At 40.3% G+C, this 22,682-nt stretch overlaps 1 protein-coding gene across 9 annotated transcripts in view; it reads right to left on the bottom strand.

The window, feature by feature from the left end:
• LOC118393002 (volume-regulated anion channel subunit LRRC8C-like) overlaps nucleotides 1-21,677 on the bottom strand; it is an 83,417-nt gene extending 61,740 nt beyond the window's left edge. For 3 of the 9 annotated variants that reach the window (XM_052460695.1, XM_035785128.2, XM_035785136.2), the window contains exons 1-2: nucleotides 21,533-21,677; nucleotides 202-344 (exon numbers count right to left, since the gene is read on the bottom strand). In XM_052460695.1, the coding sequence (XP_052316655.1) occupies nucleotides 202-339 (138 nt within the window). In that variant the 5' untranslated portion in view covers nucleotides 340-344; nucleotides 21,533-21,677. The other 6 variants (XM_052460698.1, XM_052460699.1, XM_052460712.1 and 3 more) reach the window with 6 other exon arrangements.
• Between the last annotated feature and the right edge of the window lie 1,005 nt (nucleotides 21,678-22,682).

Here is a 22,682-nt window from a genome sequence, read left to right as displayed (position 1 = left end):
ACTAACCTGTAGGGTGCATCCGAACACTCCGATCATTAACATGACCACAGAGAGGTAGTCTGTGCACTAACCTGTAGGGTGCATCCGAACACTCCGATCATTAACATGACCACAGAGAGGTAGTCTGTGCACTAACCTGTAGGGTGCATCTGAACACTCCGATCATTAAAATGACCACAGAGAGGTAGTCTGTGCACTAACCTGTAGGGTGCATCCGAACACTCCGATCATTAGCATGACCACAGAGAGGTAGTCTGTGAACACATCCCACCAGGGCTTCAGAACCCGGAACTGTGGCTGCTGCTCTGAGAACTGCCGGAACTCCGTCACTGGAATCATGGCTCCTGCTGGGACAGAGCTGACATTTGGATTGCTTGCAAACAATGCATTTGTAAATAAACAATGTATAGCTTAAAAATATGTTTAGTCCTTGCGTGCCAGTTATTACAACCATAGCTCCATTTATTAATTTAAGTGTGGTGATATTTCTCCATCCTCATCCCTTTGCTTTGGAGCAAACCAAGTAGCAGGGCAGATTTTATTCCCCAACAAATTAAGGATTTTGCCTTTAAGCCTCCATTTAAATCCACTTGTCACTTTCTTTGAGGATTCTGACCTATACTTTCAATATTGTCACGTATACTCCCTCTCCGGCCTCTAGGTCATCAGGCTGCTGATTATCCCGCACACCTGTCACCATCGTCATGTGCTCCAGCGCCTCATGACACAACTGGACTCCATCACCTCCTTGATCATCTTCCCTGTATCTGTCACTCCGCTTGGTTCTTTTCTCAGGTGTTATTGACTCTGTTTCATGTCGGTGCGTTGTTTGAGTTTGGCGTGTAGTGTTTTGTTTATTTTTTTAAACACTCACTCCCTGTACTTGCTTCCCGACTCTCAGCGCACTCGTTACAAATATGGCCAGCTTCCAGACTAGTTTGATAACGTTAAAGATTTGACTGTACAACAACCACACTCAATAAAATGGTGTGATGTATCAATAAACTGAGGCATGATAAAAGCAACATGCATGCCTTGCCCACCTGAGGATGTCTTTTCCTGTGTTTTGGGGTGCCAAATCCACTTGTCAGTTAAATCTTGCTGGATTGATTACTCTGATTTTACTCCTGCGCCTCTTTCATACTTTTATTTGTGACTGTCGTTTTTTTCCCGGTAACATTACGACCTCAGAAATGTTTAAGTAATGATCTGTCAAAAACACCCCGGTAATGGCTGAAATGGGTTTCATGGAATACATTGGCTTAAAGTTGAATCTATAAGAACGCCAAAGCTTAGTCTAAGATTTAACACACCGTCTCGACACTTACTGTACATCACAAGAAAGAGAAGAAATAACTTTATTTTGATGGGTGTTCATTTGTGTAATTGAAAATAGGTACAATTTAATACAGTTGATACAGTTTGTCTACAAATTAGACAGAGCAAGTGTTTGGTAGTTGCAGCCAGGGACTTAGTGGAAGGGTAAATGCCATTTATGCCCCTTTTTATTTGTGAAATTTCATTTACTCGCCTTTTTATTGAGTTTATTATTGTTTACCCACATATTATTGCATTCCCGAGCATTTATCAATGGTCAGAACGCTAATATTATTGATTTGAGTTCTAATTACGCCTGCCTCTGCAAACGAATGGAATCATGATTACGTTATGCTTGTTATACTACAGCGACTGAAATGACTGCAACACTCAGAGCTGCAGTTAGTTTGAGTGTGTGGCAAGGAATAAGTTAGCCCTAAATATTTCAAAAATTAAAAGTATTGTATTTGGAACAATACACTCACTAAACCCTAAACCTCAACTAAATATTGTAAAAAATAATGTGGAAATTGAGCAAGTTGAGATGACTAAACTGCTTGGAGTAACACTAGATTGTAAACTGTCATGGTCAAAACACATTGATGCAGTAGTAGCTAAGATGGGGAGAAGTCTGTCTTTAATAAAGTGATGCTCTGCCTTCTTAACAACACTAGGTCCTACAGGCCCTAGTTTGTCGCACCTTGACTACTGTTCAGTCATGTGGTCAGGTGCCACAAAAAAGGACTTTTGCAAGAAAAATTGCAATTGGCTCAGAACAGGGCAGCACGGCTGGCCCTTGGATGTACATTTACATTACATTTAAGTCATTTACCAGACGCTCTTATCCAGAGCGACTTACAAATTGTACACAGAGATCTAATATTAATAATATGCATGTCAATCTCTCCTGGCTGAAAGTGGAGGAGAGATTGACTTCATCACTAATTTTATTTATGAATGCACCGAGCTGTCTGTCTAAACAACTGGCACACAGCTCGGACACCCATGCATACCCCACAAGACATGCCACAAGAGGTCTCTTCACAGTCCCCAAGTCCAGAAATGTCCATCGACTCCTGCCTTGTCAGACATCCCTCAAACAAACCCCAAAAAATTATATTTCAGTCAGGTGGCTAGCTAGTTCAAGGGCTCTAGCTACTGTTAGCCAGATAGCTAGCTGACATCAGCTATAACTAGCTGGCTAGAAGAAAGAAGTTTGAACCTAACGTTAAAAGGAGCCTGACCTAAGCAGGAGCAGTTGACTGAAATTAAGATAGCTATAATCTTAACAAAAGACAGGATAAATAAATCCTCATAACAGAATACATTTGCTTTACTATCCAGGTTTCCATCCAATCGTTTTATGCGAGTAAAGTACATTCCGGATTTAAAAAAATGTAATGACATGTCTGATGGAAACAGTACATTTTTGTTAAACTTTACAGATTGTTGACAAAACAAAATAGCCAGACAAGGTAGTATAGTATCTTTTTGTCTGGGTAAAATTAATTATGCGAGAAATGCTTTTAATGTGCAAATATTGATATAATAACCATCATATCGAAGTAAACTTAGAGTCATGTGATGACGTGTGGTCCTCCCACCCAGAGAAGTCTTATAAGGCTAAAGATGAAAAGAGTTATGATAAACTTAACACGGTGGTGAAAGTGCTAGGTGATGAGCTAGATGCTCCTGTCCAATAAACATTGAGGGTCTTATTCTGGTGACATGATCATCGATGCTTGGCTGCCATTTGACATATCTATATATATATATATTTTTTAATCAAATCAAATTTTATTTGTCACATGCGCCAAATACAACAGGTGGACCTTAGTGAAATGCTTCCTTACGAGCCCCTAACCAACAATGCAGTTTAAAAACAGAGAGAAATAAAAGTAACAAGTAATTAAAGAGCAGCAGTAAAATAACAATAGCAAGACTATATACAGGGGGATACCGGTACCGGTTAGTCGAGGTAATTGAAGTAATGTGTACATGTAGGTAGAGTGTTTAAAGTAACTATGCATAAATGATAACAGAAAGCAGCAATGGTGTAAAGGGGGGCAATGCAAATAGTCTGGGTAGCCATTTAATTAGATGTTCAGGAGTGGCTTGGGGCTAGAAGCTGTTTAGAAGCCTCCTGGACCTAGGCTTGGCACTCCGGTACCGCTTGCCGTGCGGTAACAGAGAGAGCTGTCTATGACTAGGGTGGCTGGAGTCTTTGAAAATATTTAAGGCCTTCCTCTGACACCACCGTTATAGAGGTCCTGGACGATAGGAAACTTTGTCCCAGTAATGTACTGGCCCGTACTCTGTCCTCTTTTTCCTGTAGTCCTCTTTTTCCTTCCACTCCTGCGTTGTCTTGGCTGTGTGCTTAGGGTTGTCCTGTTCGAAGGTGAACCTTCGCCCCAGTCTGACGTCCTGAGTGCTCTGAGTACCCAGTCCCTGCCACTGAAAAACATCCCCACAGCATGATGTTGCCAACACCATGCTTCACGATAGGGATGGTGCCAAGTTTCCTCCAGATGTGATGCTTGGCATTCAGGCCAAAGTGTTTAATCTTGGCTTCATCAGACCAGGGAATCTTGTTTCTCATAGTCTGATAATGCTTTAGGTGACTTTTGGCAAACACCAAGAGTGCTGTCATGTGCCTTTTACTGACGAGTTGCTTCCGTCTGGGCACTCTACCATAAAGGCCTTATTGGTGGAGATGGGAGAATCTTCTCGAAGGACAACCATCTCCACAGAGGAACTCTGGAGCTCTCTCAGTGACCATCAGGTTCCTGGTCACCTCCCTGACCAAGGCCCTTCTCCCCTGATTGCTCAGTTTGGCCAGGCGGCCAGCTCTAGAGTCTTGGTGGTTCCAAACAAATTTGTTTTAAGAATGATGGAGGCCACTGTTTTCTCAGGGACCTTCAATGCTGCAGAATCGTTTTGGAAACCTTCACCAGATCTGTGCCTCGACACAATCCTGTCTCTGAGCTCTATGGACAATGTTACTTGGTTTTTGCTCTGCCATGCACTGTCAACTATGGGATCTTATATAGACAGGTGTGTGCCTTACCAAATCATGTCCAATCAATTCTATATACCACAGGTGGACTCCAATCAAGTTGTAGGAACATCTCAAGGATGATGAATGGAAACAGCATGCACCTGAGCTCAATTTCGAGTCTCATAGCAAAGGGTCTGAATACTTATGCAAGCATTTCTTTTAAAAAATGGGTTTGCTTTGTCATTATCAGGTAGTGTGTAGATTGATGAGAAAAAAAATATATTCAATACATTTTATAATAAGGCTGCACCATAACAAAATGGGGAAAATGTCAAGGGGTCTGAATACTTTCTGAATGCATTGTTTATGGAACAATTTCTGGCTCATTTTTCCAAAGACCAGCATGAAACTCTTTCTAAAGACTGTTGACATCTAGTGGAATCCCTAGGAACTGCAATCTGGGAGGATTTCGCCTTATAATAAAAGTGACAGCCATTGAAAACAGTGGCAGGCTGAATTTTTAAATTTTTTTTAGATGGTTTGTCCTCGGGGATTCGCCTGCCATATCAGTTATGTTATACTCACAGACACTGGAAACTTTAGAGTGTTTTCTATCCAAATCTACCAATTATACGCATATCCTAGCCTCTGGGCCTGAGTAACAGGCAGTTTACTTTGGGCAAGCTTTTCATCCGGATGTGAAAATACTGCCCCCTACCCAAGAGAGGTTAACAATACATTTGTGGAGTGGTTGAAAAACGAGTTTTAAATGACTCCCACCTAAGTGTATGTAAACCTCCGACTTCAACTGTAGGTACAATCGTCCCAGCGACTCTGTTAGAAGGTGTGCCAATACCAGTAGGAGATGGATGCACAGAAAACATTTTATTTCACACACACACCAACATAGCAAGAGGGGACTGGTAATAGTGGTAGTGCTGGTGGTATCTGTAATAGAACAGAAGATAGAGAGTATGCATGTAGAATAGGCATAGAGAAAGATATAGGCCTCTGGTGACCAAAAGGCAATTTTAGCATAAGCAGCGCCATTGAGGGCATCCACCATTTTAAAATTGTCAAAGAAGTCAACTGGGTTGGGATTCCTATGGGTTGTAGCCTCATTGGCGCTGCCCATGCTGTCACAAATGCTATAATGGTACAGATATAAAGATGAGTCCTCTATTTTAAACATAACACTCAATATTAACAATATAGCAGTGGGCTAGCACGTTAGGCCAGGGGCTTGTAAACTAGGTACAGTACAAGGCATACAGGGAAGCTACAATTAGCAAGGCTAACAGCGATGGCTACCAGGAAAAAGAGCTACCATTGACCAAAGGACTGAGACAGCACACAGAATGGCAATATACAATAGCAGATAGCTTAGGGCTAGTATGCTATGTGACCATGCTATGTAAACAACAAAAGGCCATGGGGCAGCCATCACAACACAGCAGCCATCTTGAGGCCTATATGATCAAGCCTGGGGTGTATTCATTCTGCCAATTCTGTTGCAAAATGTTTCTTAAGCGGAAGCAAGCAGAATGAAAACGGGGATGGACCTACCTGAATTTGTCCAATAGAAACTAGTTTGGCTTTGTTTGCTTCCATTTGGTTCTTAAACGGTAAACGATTCCCATAATGACTACACCCCCGTAGACCTACTGGCTGGCCTAAACATAAACAAGCAGTTTTCAATACACCCACACCCAGCAAAGTCCACTTACTATATCATGGACGCACGCACTAACACTAGCGTGTCTTGTCAGAGTCCAGGGCTCTGGAAAAAGGTCAGTTGGGTGTGTCCCAGCTGTTGGTGTGCAGGGCAGACCAACAGAGAGCTCCTCACTCTGCCACTGCTTGCTGAAGACTGAGAGAAAGTGGCAGGAATTGGGTATCTGTGACCCCAGATGACTGGCTGTGATTGGCTGACCCCACAGTTGAATAAGGCAACCCTAGCAACCTGGCCTGGCAACAGAGGTGTGAAGTGCAAGTTTATGGCCCCTTAGGCTCCAGTGGGATTGGGGGGCCTACTTTGTGCAGTTAGAAGTCCCAAAGTTGTGCCTCTTTGTCCCAGTTTTTCTCTCTCTCTCTCTCTCTCTCTCTCAATTCAATTCAATTCAAGGGCTTTATTGGCATGGGAAACATGTGTTAACATTGCCAAAGCAAGTGAAGTAGATAATACATAAAGTGAATATATAAAGTGAAATAAACAATAAAAATTAACAGTAAACATTACACATACAGAAGTTTCAAAACAATAAAGACATTACAAATGTCATAGTATATATATATACAGTGTTTTAACAATGTACAAATGGTAAAGGACACAAGATAAAATAAATAAGCATAAATATGGGTTGTATTTACAAAGGTGTGTGTTCTTCACTGGTTGCCCTTTTCTCGTGGCAACAATTCACAAATCTTGCTGCTGTGATGGCACACTCTGGAATTTCACCCAGTAGATATGGGAGTTTTTCAAAATTGGATTTGTTTCCGAATTCTTTGTGGATCTGTGGGAAATATGTCTCTCTAATATGGTCATACATTGGGCAGGAGGTTAGGAAGTGCAGCTCAGTTTCCACCTCATTTTGTGGGCAGTGAGCACATAGCCTGTCTTCTCTTGAGAGCCATGTCTGCCTATGGCAGCCTTTCTCAATAGCAAGGCTATGCTCACTGAGTCTGTACATAGTCAAAGCTTTCCTTAATTTTGGGTCAGTCACAGTGGTCAGGTATTCTGCCGCTGTGTACTCTCTGTGTAGGGCCAAATAGCATTCTAGTTTGCTCTGTTTTTTTGTTAATTCTTTCCAATGAGTCAAGTAATTATCTTTTTGTTTTCTCATGATTTGGTTGGGTCTAATTGTGCTGCTGTCCTGGGGCATGTTTGTGTTTGTGAACAGAGCCCCAGGACCAGCTTGCTTAGGGGACTCTTCTCCAGGTTCATCTCTCTGTAGGTGATGGCTTTGTTGTGGAAAGTTTGGGAATCGCTTCCTTTTAGGTGGTTATAGAATTTAACGGCTCTCTGATCATTAGTGGGTATCGGCCTAATTCTGCTCTGCATGCATTATTTGGTGTTCTACGTTGTACACAGAGGATATTTTTGCAGAATTCTGCGTGCAGAGTCTCAATTTGGTGTTTGTCCCATTTTGTGAAGTCTTGGTTGGTGAGCGGACCCCAGACCTCACAACCATAAAGAGCAATGGGCTCTATGACTGATTCAAGTATTTTTAGCCAAATCCTAATTGGTATGTTGAAATTTATGTTCCTTTTGATGGCATAGAATACCCTTCTTGCCTTGTCTCTCAGATCGTTCACAGCTTTGTGGAAGTTACCTGTGGCGCTGATGTTTAGGCCAAGGTATGTATAGTTTTTTGTGTGCTCTAGGGCAACAGTGTCTAGATGGAATTTGTATTTGTGGTCCTGGTGACTGGACCTTTTTTGGAACACCATTATTTTGGTCTTACTAAGATTTACTGTCAGGGCCCAGGTCTGACAGAATCTGTGCATATCTGTGGTCCTTCTGTAGCTCAGTTGGTAGAGCATGGCGCTTGTAACGCCAGGGTAGTGGGTTCAATCCCTGGGATCACCCATACGTAGAATGTATGCACACATGACTGTAAGTCGCTTTGGATAAAAGCGTCTGCTAAATGGCATATATATCTAGGTGTTGCTGTAGGCCCTCCTTGGTTGGTGACAGAAGCACCAGATCATCAGCAAGCAGCAGACATTTGACTTTGGATTCCGCACCAATTTGTTGAAGAGGGTGGGGCTTAAGCTGCATCCCTGTCTAACCCCACGACCCTGTGTGAAGAAATTTGTGTGTTTTTTGCCAATTTTAACCACACACTTGTTGTTTGTGTACATGGATTTTATAATGTCGTATGTTTTACCCCCAACACCACTTTCCATCAGTTTGTATAGCAGACCCTCATGCCAAATTGAGTCAAAGGCTTTTTTGAAATCAACAAAGCATGAGAAGACTTTGCCTTTGTTTTGGTTTGTTTGGTTGTCAATTAGGGTGTGCAGGGTGAATACATGGTCTGTTGTACGGTAATTTGGTAAAAAGACAATTTGACATTTGCTCAGTACATTGTTTTCATTGAGGAAATGTACGAGTCTGCTGTTAATGATAATGCAGAGGATTTTCCCAAGGTTACTGTTGACGCATATTCCACGGTAGTTATTGGGGTCAAATTTGTCTCCACTTTTGTGGATTGGGGTCTCTCTCTCTCTCCCTCCCTCCTAGACTTCTAATCATTGCGCTAGTTAGCATTGGCTCGCAAAATTAACTTCCTTCATACTGGATGCAGAGAAAAATGGTATCCATGAGTTCATTTGACTCTGGGGAAGAAGATAAAGGGATCCATTGCCAAAATCCCAAAGTATTCCTTCAGACACAAATAGTCCAAACATATAATGTGCAATTTACTATATAAAGTCCATAGTTTCAGCTTAAAGCTGCAATATGTAACTTTTGGGTGACAGACCAAATGCACATAGAAAGGTGAGGTACAGATCTTCACATTACAGTCTATGAAGTGGTAGATGTGTTCTATGTGCACTATTTCTATGCATCCTGTTTTTAAGTTCAGTTTTTTTAAATCTTTTTTTACATTTCGTTTTTTATACCAGATTTAAACAGCTAAAAATAAAATACTATATTTTTTGTTGTTGCAGCAGTTTACATGGTACAATGATTATCTAATATATAATAATAATATAATAATATATATAATATATATAATTATCTACACTTGTATTGTCACATAAACTGAAATAAGGTGAAATATTACGTGCAAAACAAAATAATCAACCATAACTCATAACCCATAACTCATAACCCATAACACAAGGGTGAAAACAGGCTGCCTAAGTATGGTTCTCAATCAGGGACAACGATTAACGGCTGCCTCTGATTGAGAACCATACCAGGCCAAACACAGAAATACCAAATAATAGAAAAAAATAACATAGACTGCCCACCCAACTCACGCCCTGACCATACTAAAACAAAGACATCACAAAGGAACTAAGGTCAGGAACTAAGGTCAGAACGTGACAGTACACCCCCCAAAGGTGCGGAATCCGCAAAACCTGAACCTATAGGGGAGGGTCTGGTGGGCGATTCCGGCAGCGCCGGAGTAAAGGGTACATCCCACCAGGTACATTAGGGCAAATTGTGAAGGAAACATTCGCATTCATATTCCATTTTTCTGCAAGAATATTGTCAAATCTGTATACTTGGACTTTGATTTAGCTTTCCAACTATTAGTAGCTATATTATATGTTCAACATTTGCAAAACAACCAGTTTTCATAACTTCATAACTGAATATCCTCATAATGCCCAAAATGAAGGGTAGAAGCTACATGTTACGACTATTACATGGTTTCCAGATTCTCCAGGGAAGCCCAGCGCATTGGCTATCTAGCTAGCTTTGTTTGACAAAGATACAGTCATTCAAGTGATGGCCGCCCGTGTCATCGGCGTGCCATGAAGGCGTCGCTCTCTGACCAAATATGGTGTTCTATGGGATATACTATACCCCTAATGAATAAGTGAAGTCCTGTTACCTTCTAGTATCTCAAAGGAATAGATATGAACATGATTTGAATCTTAGAAACAATGTTTAGGGTGAGATTTTCAGATTCCTTTATTTGCAAATTGAACGAGTGGAAATACAAAATCAATCGTGCATGCTATATGGACCTTTTTAGAATATGAAAAATGAGTGTATCTAACAAAACAACACTTCATGTTATCTCTAGGACCCTTTGGATGATAAATCAGAGCAAGATTTCAGAATGTAAGTACACATTTCACCTTCAGAGGTGAATTTATCAAACCTATTGCAGTGAAAAAATGTTGTTAGGAGCTCTCCTCAAACTATAGCATGGCATTTTTATTCCCGCAGTAATAGGTACTGTAAATTGGACAGTGCAGTTATATTACCAAGAATGTAAGCTTTCAGACGATTTAAGACACTTCTATGTACAGACATTTGTTGTTACTCTAAAATCTGCGATCTTGACATAACGCGCTGAATGATTTACATCCGTCCCGTGTCGGGACGCCGATCCTTAATTAAGTATGATGCTACAAGCTTGGCACAGCAGAGAATCTTGTTTTTCATGGTCTGAGAGTCCTTTAGGTGCTTTTTGGCAAACTCCAAGCGGCCTGTCATGTGCCTTTCACTGAGGAGTGGCATCCGTCTGGCCACTCTACCATACTCTACCATACCTTACTTTAAGGAGCAGTTCTCTCTTTGTGGGTCTAACCCCAAGAAGTTCTGGAAAGCGGTTAAAGACCTGGAGAATAAACCCTCCTCCGCACAGCTGCCCATGTCCCTTAATGTTGATGATGTGGTTGTTACTGACGAGAAGCACATGGCAGAGCACTTTAATCACCGCTTCATTAAGTCAGGATTCCTATTTGACTCAGCCATGCCTCCTTGCCCGTCCAACATTTCCTCATCTCCAACCCCTTCTACCCGGCACTTCTCCCACTTTTTCCCCTGTCCACAACAAAGTTTCTCCCTGCAGGTGGTCACTGAGTCCGATGTACTAAAGGAGCTCCTGAAACTTGACCCCCAAAAAACATCTGCATCAGATGGTTTAGACCCTTTCTTCTTTAAGGTTGCTGCCCCTGTCATCTCCAAGCCTATCTTCAACCGTTTAAACCTGCCTCTCCTTTCTGGGGAGGTTCCCATTTCTTGAAAGGCAGCCACAGTTCGTCCTTTATTTAAAGTGGATGATTAAGCTGATCCTAACTGTTATAGGCCTTCTATTTGGCCCTGTTTATCAAAAGTGTTGGAAAAACTTGTCAATAATCAACTGACTGGCTTTCTTGATGTCTATGTTATTCTCTCTGGTATGTAATCTGGTTTCCGCTCAGGTTATGGATGTGTCACTGCAACCTTAAAGGTCCTCAATGACGTTACCATTGCCCTTGATTCTAATCAATGTTGTGCTGCTATTTTTATTGACTTGGCCAAAGCTTCTGATATGGTAGACCATTCCATTCTTCTGGGCCAGCTAAGGATTATTGGTGTCTCGGAGGGGTCTTTGGCCTGGTTTGCTAACTATTTCTATCAAAGAGTGCAGTGTATAAAGTCAGAACATCTGCTGTCTCAGCCACTGCCTGTCGGCAAAGGGAGTACCCAAAGGCTCAATCCTAGGCCCCACGCTCTTCTCAATTTACATCCACAGCATAGCTCAGGCAGTAGGAAGCTCTCTCATCCATTTATATGCAGATTATATGCAGTCTTATACTCAGCTGGCTCCTCCCCAGATTTTGTGTTAAACTCTCTACAACAAAACTTTCTTAGTGTCCAACAAGCTTTCTCTACCCTTTATCTTGTTCTGAACACCTCCAAAACAAAAGTAATGTGGTTTGGTAAGAAGAATGCCCCTCTCCCCACAGATGTGATTAATACATCTGAGGGTTTCGAGCTTGAGATAGTCACCTCATACAAGTACTTGCGAGTATGGCTAGATGGTACATACATCCTTCTGTCAACACATTAAAGCTGCAGGCTAAAGTTAAATCTAGACTTGGATTCCTCTATTGTAATCGCTCCTCTTTCACCCCAGCTGCCAAAATAACCCTAACTCAGATGACCATCCTACCCATGCTAGATTACGGAGCCATAATCTATATGTAAAGGGTGAGGGTGCTCTCGAGCGGCTGAATGTTATTTACAATTCGGCCATCAGATTTTCCACCAACACTCCTTCTAGGACACATCACTGCAATCTATACTCCTCTGTATACACGTTGCAAGACCCACTGGTTGATGCTTACTAATAAAACCCTCTTAGACCTCACTCCCCCTATCTGAGATATTTACTGCAGCCCTCATCCTCCACATACACCTGTTCTGCCAGTCACATTCTGTTAGTCACATTCTGTTAAAGGTCCCCAAACACACACATCCCTGGTTAGCTCATCTTTTCAGTTCGATGCAGCTTGAGACTGGAATGAGCTGCAACAAAAACTCAAACTGGACAGTTTTATCTCAATCTTTTTTTTTAACCTTTATTTAACAAGGCAAGTCAGTTAAGAAAAAAATCTTATTTTCAATGACGGCCTAGCAACAGTGGGTTAACTGCCTGTTCAGGGGCAGAACGACAGATTTTGTACCTTGTCAGCTCGGGGATTTGAACTTGCAACCTTTCGGTTATTAGTCCAATGCTCTAACCACTAGGCTACCCTGCCGCCCCATTCAAAGACAGTTGTGGCTGCTTTGCATTATGTATTGTTGTCTCTGCCTTCTTGCCCTTTGTGCTGTTATCTGTGCCCAATAATGCTTGTACCATGTTGTACTGCTGCCATGTTGTGTTGTCATGTGTTGCTGCCTTGCAATGTTGTTGTCTTAGCTCTATCTTTATCTGGTCTTGTGTTGTCTCTCTTGTTGTGATGTGTGTTTTGTCCTATATTTTAATTGTATTTATATATACAACCATTCAAACGTTTGGGGTCACTTAGAAATGGCCTTGTTTTCGAAAGAAAAGCACATTTTTTGTACATTAAAATAACACCAAATTGATCCGATATACAGTTTAGACATTGTTAATGTTGGAAATGATTATTATAGCTGGAAACGGTTGATTTTTATGGAATATCTACATATGTGTACAGAGTCCCATTATCAGCAACCATCACTCCTGTTCCAATGACACGTTGTGTTAGCTAATCCACGTTTCTCATTTTAAAAGGCCAATTGATCATTAGAAATTCCTTTTGCATTTATGTTAGCACAGCTGAAAACTGTTGTTCTGCTTAAAGAAGCAATAAAACTGTCCTTTTTTAGACTAGTTGAGTATCTGGAGCATCAGCACCTGTGGGTTCGATTACAGGCTCAAAATGGCCAGAAACAAAAAACTTTCTTCTGATACTCGTCAGTCTATTCTTGTTCTGAGAAATGACGGTGCGAGACATTGCCAATAAACTGAAGATCTCATACAACGCTGTGTACTACTCCATTCACAGAACAGCGTAAACGGGGTCTAACCAGAATAGAAAGAGGAGTGGGAGGCCCCAGTGCACAACTGAGCAAGAGGACAATGAGGTATCTGTTTTTCTAAAAATCTGTTTTCACTTTGTCATTATGGGGTATTGTGTATAGATTGCTGAGGATTGTTTTTTACTTAAGCCATTTTAGAATAGTCTGTAATGTAACAAAATGTGGACAAAAAAATATTAGAATAAACATTCTATTTCCATGATTCCAACAGTGAACCCATGTGTTTTCCTCTAAATCGTAAGTCAAATTGCAACATTTGGTTAAAAATAAGGCCCAGATTGCTTGCCCATATTGTGCAGCCCTATGTGGCAGTGTGTAAATTAATGAAAAGTATTACTTTTTTGGGGTTGAAGTTGAATTGAACAGTATAAAACAATCAGAATGGAGATCCCAATTTGTAAGTCGCTCTGGATAAGAGCGTCTGCTAAATGACTTAAATGTAAATGACTTAAATGAAAGACCCATTGAAATCACTTAGAATGTATGTGTTGCTACCCTAGGGTCACGCACTGCTCATAAAGCAAATGTACAACTTTTATTATTAAAAAACATAAAATATCATCATACTGTAAATTTTTGGGAAAATACTGTGATATAATATTTTGGCCATATCGCCCAGCCCTAATAGCATGTATAAGGAAGCAACTGAAGAATTAACAGATTTCTCATATTCTAGAAAGAAGATTAGCAAACTAGATGGTCATTGTTTGACAGTAATTTTCATTTTGTTCTTGAATGCTTCCATTTGAAATCAGGACAAAGAAAAACCATGATATCCATAGAAGGGTCCTTTGGAGGAAGGATTGTTGACATATATACTAAGTGTACAAAATATTATCCATGACACAGACTGACCAGGTGAATCCAAGAGAAAGCTATGATCCCTTATTGATGCCACTTGTTAAATCCACTTCAATCAGTGTAGATGAAGGGTAGGAGACAGGTTAAAGAAGGATTTATAAAGCCTTGATACAATTGAGATATTAATTGTGTATGTGTGCCATTCAGAGGGTGAACGGCCAAGACACAATATTTAAATGCCTTTGAACGGAGTATGGTAGTAGGTGCCAGGTGCACCGGTTTGTGTCAAGAACTGCAACGCTGCTGTGTTTTTCATGCTCAACAGTTTCCCTTGTGTATCAAGAAGTGTCCACCACCCAAAGGATATCCAGCCAAATTGACACAACTGTTGGAAACATTGTCGTCAACATGGGCCAGCATCCCATTAATGTGTATGTAGTCTTTAGCACTAAACAACTCTATCAAAACATGTCTCAAGAGTGCTACAGCAAAATATTTTCGTACATCAAGTAACACTAAAATTTTAGCACTTTCAAACCCAAAGATTTGATAATTTTGTTATAGTTGTTTCTATAAGCCAAAATATGAATTTATCTGTAGTGGGGATTTAGAGCATCCAGACCAGGCCTGGTCTAAGAGATGGCTTACTCTGGAGATTCCTTCAATATTTTTGTAATTACAAGACTGCTCTGAAACAGAGACCTTGGTCTCAGCATGACTCTGTTTTAAAATAAAGGTTCAATTAAAAACAGCTGCACTGTTTTAAATAGGCCACCATACCAGTAAAAAACAATCACCTTTAACCAGGGTTGGTCAGCGTACAACTGTGTCTGAAAGTCACAGACAGATTCTGAGTATTTCACTGTGGAGACTATACAGTACTACTAACATCTCTAATTGTACTTCACAATATCGAGTATGTTTACATGCAGAATAACAATTAGATGTTAAACTGATTGTAGCAGTAGGCCCAGTATTGAAAAAGTCATGTTAACACCTTACTTTGCTTATCTTAATTGGCATAAGGTTAAACTTTAAGTAAGCATAAGCCGATTAAAACATCTAGTTTAGTTCTAAGCAATCTTTCAAATTATTAGGACATGTAAACAGCTTAATTGGCATTCCAGCTGTGTATTTGATCTACACATATGCCAGCACCGTTGGCAAAGCCTCCCTTTTATGAGTGAAGTGATTTCGGAAAAACTGAAAGCATGCATCTTAGAAATAGTTTTCACATACAGACCTTTTATGTCCCAACTCAGAATCAAAAAGGTTTCGCAAAAATAACATGGTCACTGTGGTAGAATTTTTATTTTGATTGCCGATGTTCTGCATTCATCGAAAGTCCCATCAGGTAGCCTGATTTTTATTATATGAATTATATTAATCTGACAATCCACAATAATCATGTTATTATGTGTTTGCTCATTGTTTCTTTGAAGAGTTCATGAGTAAAAGGACCACCAAGTTAAGGAGTAAAAGGACTACCAACTTTACCCATTTAATGTAAAAGAAAAATGTAAAACTGCTATTGGGTCAACTATAGCTACTTGAATATAACGTTGAATCTCCCTTTCTCTTAAAATCAATGTATTAAGATGATTTGATGTTCATTTATTTTTTCACTGTTATTGTCCATGGATGCCGGTTACACTATAATACGTCAATTGTGCCAGCGCTAGATCACACCCAGTCCCCAGTCAGTCCCCAGGATAACACATCCTGTTCAATTTCGGTTCATTAGTTATTCATTAGGACCAGGGAAAAACACTGTAGAAAATATTGGTCTCTAGGGTCCCTTTGAGAGAATAGTGGAGTGAACTTGTAACAATAGGTCTTAAATGTTAACAATAATGCAATAACGTCAGACTTACGTAGGACAAATCTTTCAACAATAACTTGTACAATGGAAACCGGAAATATATTATAAGCTACAACTGGTAAATATTATTCAACTGCATAATGCAAACTGCTGAGCCTATTTTCTGATCTTAAAGCAGACTGTTATCCTTGTTCAACTTCAAAACACATACTATGAATGGTCTTTCCCAAAAAACAACAACCATAAACCATCCCCTCTGGACAGGATATTGACAAACTCAAAGGTGTTAGTATTAGGCTATACAGTATAAGGCTAATCTATGGTGTGAATTCTCTGCCTCGCAAAAATATACACTCATTCTGCTAACCAGTTAATCATATACTCTGTGACGCCATGGGGTGGAGAAACATAGGGGTAGGAAATGAGGAATAGGTGATATCATTATCCACTAGAGTAATCCCCACCACTTTCATATTTCTACCCTTTTAACAAAATAATATAGGCTAAGTGTGAGCAGTCAACTAATTGAGTTATGTGGTATATGCTAAACTCAATATCAGCACTCTTTAGTAGCAGTACCAGAGTGCAGAAGGCTCAGGTTACATGGGCTATAGACAGTAAAAATCTTTATATTTCTTAAAATAACATGGTCTCTCTGGTAGAACGTTTATTTCGATTTCCCGATCAAGTAGCCTATTTCAGATGTGTCCATGTAAACAGGATTATTAGGTCAATTGCTGTTCTTGCAACGGAGGTAAACATTAAAATCAAACTATCAAATGAATCTGACTATTCACAACAATCGTATTATTGTGTGCATGTAACTACTTATTCTAACGAAATATGCGCTATGTAAACAACATGGACCTTTACAATCAATCATAATACAATAACAAAATGTGCCTTATGCCTAATTCACATTGTATCTGAGCAGTCCGTTGCATGGCGCCGGATGTCATTCATTTCAAGGGGGACCGTCGCAACGGAGTCGTATCGCAATGTTTCAGTTGAAGGCTCTGTTGAGAAACGGATGCTGCATACATATCATTTTTTACAAACTTTGAGTTGTCTTTAGTGCAGCTAGAGTCCTTCAAAAGAACAGGAATTACCAAACCACAGAACAAGTTGAAAATGAGGTTTTCGGTGATGGCTTTAGCGAATAAGTAGCCATGTGTAAACAATTACCCATTCCTATAAGTGAACACTAAATTAATAGTAATGTTAAATAATACACTTTGGCTGTTAAGCAAATTACAGTACATTCGGAAAGTATTCAGACCCCTTGACTTTTTCCACATTTTGATACGTTATAGCCTTATTCTAAATAGCATCATAAATCTACACACAATATCCCACAATGCCAAAGCAAAAATAGGCTTTTAGAAATGTTACACATCTCATAAAAATTTAAAACTGAAATATCACATTTACATAAGTATTCAGACCCTTTACTCAGTACTTTCTTGAAGCACCTTTGGCAGTGATTACAGCCTTGAGTCTTTTTGGATATGACGCTTCAAACTTGTTTACGCCTGTATTTGGGGAGTTTCTCCCAGTCCTCTCCACAGATCCTCTCAAGCTCTGTTAGGTTGGATGGAGAGCGTCTCTGCACAGCTATATTCAGGTCTCTCCAGAGATGTTTGATCGGGTTCAAGTCCGGGCTCTGGCTGGGCCACTCAAGGACATTCAGAGACTTGTCCCGAAGCCACTCCTGCATTGTCTTGGCTGTGTGCTTAGGGTCGTTGTCCTGTTGGAAGGTGAACCTTCGCCCCCAGTCTGAGGTCCTGAACTCTCTGGAGCAGGTTTTCATCGGGGATCTCTCTGTACTTGGCTCTGTTCATCTTTCCTTCAATCCTGACTAGTCTCCCAGTCCCTGCCACTGAAAAAGATCCCCAAATCATCATGCTGCCAACACCATGCTTCACCATAGGGATGATGCCAGGTTTCCTCCAAATGTGAGGCTTGTCATTCAAACCAAATAGTTCAATCTTGGTTTCATCAGACCAGAGAATCATGTTTCTTATGGTCTGATTCCTTTAGGTGCCTTTTAGCAAACTCCAAGCAGACTGTCATATGCCTTTTACTGAGGAGTGGCTTCTGTCTGACCACTCTACCATAAAGGCCTGATTGATGGAGTGCTGCAGAGATGGTTGTCCACCTGGAAGGTTCTCCCATCTCCACAGAGGAACTCTGGAGCTCTCTCAGAGTGACCATCAGGTTATTGATGATTACCCTGACCAACGCTTGTGGTTCCAAACTTCTTCCATTTAAGAATGATGGACCACTGTGTTCTTGGGGACCTTCAATGCTGCATTTTTGTGGTACTCTTCCCCAGATCTGTGCCTCGACACAATTCTCTCACAGAGCTTTACGGACAATTCCTTCAACCTCATGGCTTGGTTTTTGTTCTGACAAGCACTGTCAACTGTGAGACCTTTTATAGACAGATGTGTGCCTTTCCAAATCATGTCCAATCAATTCAATTTACCACAGGTGGACTCAAATCAAGTTGCAGAAACATCTCAAGGATGATCAATGGAAACAGCATGCACCTGAGCACAATTTAAAGTCTCATAGCAAAGGGTCTGAATACTTATGTAAATAAGCTTACTTTGTTTTTTATTTGTAATAAGTTTGCAAAACTTTCTACAAACCTGTTTTCGCTTTGTCATTACGGGGTATTGTGTATGTAGGTTGTTTTTTGAATCCATTTTAGAATAAGGCTGAAACGCAACAAAATATGGAAAAAGTCAAATGGTCTGAATACTTTCCGAATGTACTGTATATTATATGACTGTTGTCTAACATTTTACTTTCTGGTAATGGTAATGACGTTTGTTTTTAATGATAATTATTAGGTGGCGGTCGCTAGCGACAGTATCTTCAACATAGCTTATAGATTTTAGCTACCTAGCCGCTCTGTAGGCTAGTGTGACTTGGCAGAAAGTTAGAGAAAGAAGTTAAGGAAAATGTAACTAAGTGAAACAACTTCTTGTGACTCCCCATCCCGGATCCGGGAGCGTAATCATTGGCTGACACTAATTAGCATAACGCAACGGACATAAATATCCCTAGAAAATATTCCTATTCATTAAAATCACAAATGAAATATATTGAGACACAGCTTAGTCTTTTTAAATCACCCTGTCATCTCAGATTTTCAAAATATGCTTTACAGCCAAAGCTAGACAAGTATTTGCGTAGGTTTATCGATAGCCTAGCATAGCATTATGCCTTCCTAGCAGCAGGTAACCTTGTCACAAATCAGAAAAGCAATCAAATTAAATTGTTTACCTTTGATGAACTTCGGATGTTTTCACTCAGGAGACTCCCAGGTAGATAGGCAAAGTTAATTTTTTCCCAAAATATAATTTTTGTAGGTTGAAATAGTTCAGTTTGTTCTTCACATTTGGCTGAGAAATCGACCGGAAATTGCAGTCACGAAAAATATTCAAAATTAGCTCCATAATATGGACAGAAACATGGCAAACATTGTTTAGAATCAATCCTCAAGGTGTTTTTCTAATATCTATTCGATAATATATCCGTCGGGACAATTAGTTTTTCAGTAGGACCGATTGGAGTAATGGCTACCTCTCTATTTTACGCGATAATCTCTCTCGGAGCCACCATGTGACCACTTACGCAATGTGGCCGCCTACGGCTATTCTTCAACCAGAAATGCGTAAAACTATGTCACAATGCTGTAGACACTTTGGGGAATACGTAGAAAGCGTAAGCTCGTTGATGGCACATTCACAGCTGAATAGGGACTCATTGGAACGCAGCGCTTTCAAAACCTGGGGCACTTCTGGATTGAATTTTCTCAGGCTTTCGCCTGCAACATCAGTTCTGTTATACTCACAGACAATATCTTTACCGTTTTGGAAACGTTAGAGTGTTTTCTATCCAAAGCTGTCAATTATATGCATATTCTAGCATCTTGTCCTGACAAAATATCCCGTTTAAAATGGGAACGTTTTTTTTCTCCCAAAAATGAAAATACTGCCCCTCGAGTCGCTCAGGTTTTAAATGAAAAGGTTTAATTTTGCAATCTCCCAAACCAAATGCGATCACTGACGAGAGACTAGGCTCTCCTCCATCATGTTCTGCATTGTGAGGCTTAGTCCCATGTGACTCAGTTGGTAGGTCATGGCACTTGCAATGCTAGGGTTATGGGTTCGATTCCCACGGGGGACCAGTACAAACAATAACGAAAATGTATGCACTCACTACTGTGTGTTGCTCTGGATAAGAGTGTCTGCTAAATTACTAAAATGTCAATCTTATGCTCTCCGTAGCAGAACAAGATTGTATGAAGATGATGTACGGTGTAATGAAATACAGTAAGTCACAATGTGTACAGGGCTCGTCCCTAGTGATGTCCGTCCGACAGCCTTGGTTCTATAGTGGATGTCGATGGGTGTTTTTTAGGGCAGCTGTGTTCTTGTGGATCCAGGCTGCGTTCAGTACAAAAAATCTGAATGCAACATTCAATTAAAACGGAAATAGTGCTGTTCTGAACAACTAGTTGAAAAATGGTGAGGGGTTGGGTTGTGGGTTGGGGAACACTGTCAGAATGGGCATTGCCTTTTAAATACATCACTCACTGCTTCAAGCCACACCCCGCCACAAGAAAGGGAAAGGGGTACTTAGTCAGTTGCACAACGGAATCCATTCAATCTAAATGTGCCTTCTGCATTTAACCATACCCCTCTAAATCAGAGAGGTGCGGGGGGCTGCCTTAATCGACGTCATCAGTGCCCGGGAGCTGTTGTTGTTGGGGGTTGACTGCCTGGCTCAAGGGCAGAAAGGCAGACTTTTCCACCTTGCCGACTCTGGGATTCGAACCAGTGTACCTTTTGGTTAATGGCCCAACAACCTAAGCCTACCGAAACCTGATTATGACAATACTTTTTGGGGGGGTTCAAGGTTATTGTCAATAATTGTCGTTACACTATTATATGATAGTCTATAATATAAGATATACATTTAAAAAAATAACATTCCCTCTCGACAGGATATTGACAAACTCAAGGAGTTAGTCTTAGGCTATACAGTATAAGGCTAATAATATATGGTGTGAATTATCTGCCTCGCATAATAAATAGGCACTCATACAGTTAACCAGGTATTCATATGGCCTGTGAAGCCATTTCACAACTACTTTTCTCCTATTTTCTTTTTGAGAAGAGGGGTAGGAGATGCGGGAATAGGTGATATAATTATCCAAACTTGAGAAATCCCCACCACTTTTCATATTTCTTGCCTTTAAACAAAAGAATAAAGCCAAGACAATGTGTGGGCATAAAACTAATTGAGATATGTGGTGTTTGCCTAACTCAATATTAACACTCTTCAGTAGCAGTACCAGCTAGCGCAGGAGGCTCAGGTTACATGGGCTATAGACAGGCGAAAGTTAAAATGTTTATCTATATCGCTTACCGGCAACAATGTGTAGGCTAATTTACAGTAAAACCCAAATACAGTCACAGATAATGTTACGAAATTTGCTCTATGTAAACAACACTGACCGTTACCATCAGTACGATAACAAAATATTCCTTACCCTTGCTGTTCGTCCGCCTATATGTACTGTTTTTTTAGTGTAACGGCAGCGATCATGTCATTATGGACCAGTGCTGCGTTCAGTAGGCTACGAAAAATCGGGATGCAACGTTCAACTTAACGGAAACGGTGCTGCTCTTTATGACCAGTTGAAAACCGGGGAGGGGTTGGGAACGCTTTCGGAATGGCTGCTTCCCTTTAAATACGTCACTAATTGCTTCAAGCCACACCCCGCCACACCCATCAAACCAAGCAAATGGAGACCTGTCGAAAGTCTGTTCAAGAACGTTGAAGATCGTTTTTTGGAAACGTGTCTTCCATTATAACAACCACGCAATATAGCAAACGTTTAATCTAACTGAATGCACCAGTGGTGTGTCCTCCGCTTTTTGTGAGCTAGCTAGTTCAATGCTAATGGAAAATTGCTTGTGGGGTAGACTGTTGTATTATCTGGAAGACCATCTCAGATTTGTTCCAGAAAAGGAAGGACTACTCTTGATTGGTTCCAGTTAGAAAGAATCAAAGCTTTGGCAATGAAGGAAGTGATGTCAATAGTCAAGGCGGTGCACAGACCTTTTGGGGGTCAAGTTCTCAAACAAAAAAGTCACCCTTTGAGAAATTATTATTTTAAATTAAGGGAAAGCAGCATGAGTTAAGTATTTAGCAAAAACGTTTTTGAACTGCAATAAATGCTGCACTTATTAACAATGACCCAACACAATTCCAGTCAAAATAAAATATTGTAAGAAAATACTGTAGCCATCCGTCACACTGTAAAAATAGAAAGTCTTAAAACACCATGATTGTGTATTGAAATCATGAAAGGTAGGGACTCTAAACTGAGATCTTGGGGTGTTTGAATGTAAACCCAATGTAAGTGGGATTACACACAGAATGTGTTTTAAAACAGAAATGCAGTACTCTGAAACACCAAGAGTGTTTTTAAGAAAGCTTTGTGAAAGCCCTTTTTGGAGTTTCATCGCATGTAAAAGGAAGCATAAAAACACAAACTGTGTTTCTCATACAATCAAAATACAAATGGTTTATAGGCTAAATGTTGATTGATGAGGCTCTATGGAGAATATTTTTTGGTAGAATACCACCTTTAATTATTTATGCTTTATTTTTGTGACGTTCTTTCAAAATCAAAC

The sequence above is a fragment of the Oncorhynchus keta genome, chromosome 1 (genome assembly GCF_023373465.1).
Source record: "Oncorhynchus keta strain PuntledgeMale-10-30-2019 chromosome 1, Oket_V2, whole genome shotgun sequence".
Lineage (NCBI taxonomy): Eukaryota > Metazoa > Chordata > Actinopteri > Salmoniformes > Salmonidae > Oncorhynchus > Oncorhynchus keta.
The sequence above is the reverse complement of the archived record's forward strand: the minus strand, read 5'-3'. Positions and strand labels throughout refer to the sequence as shown.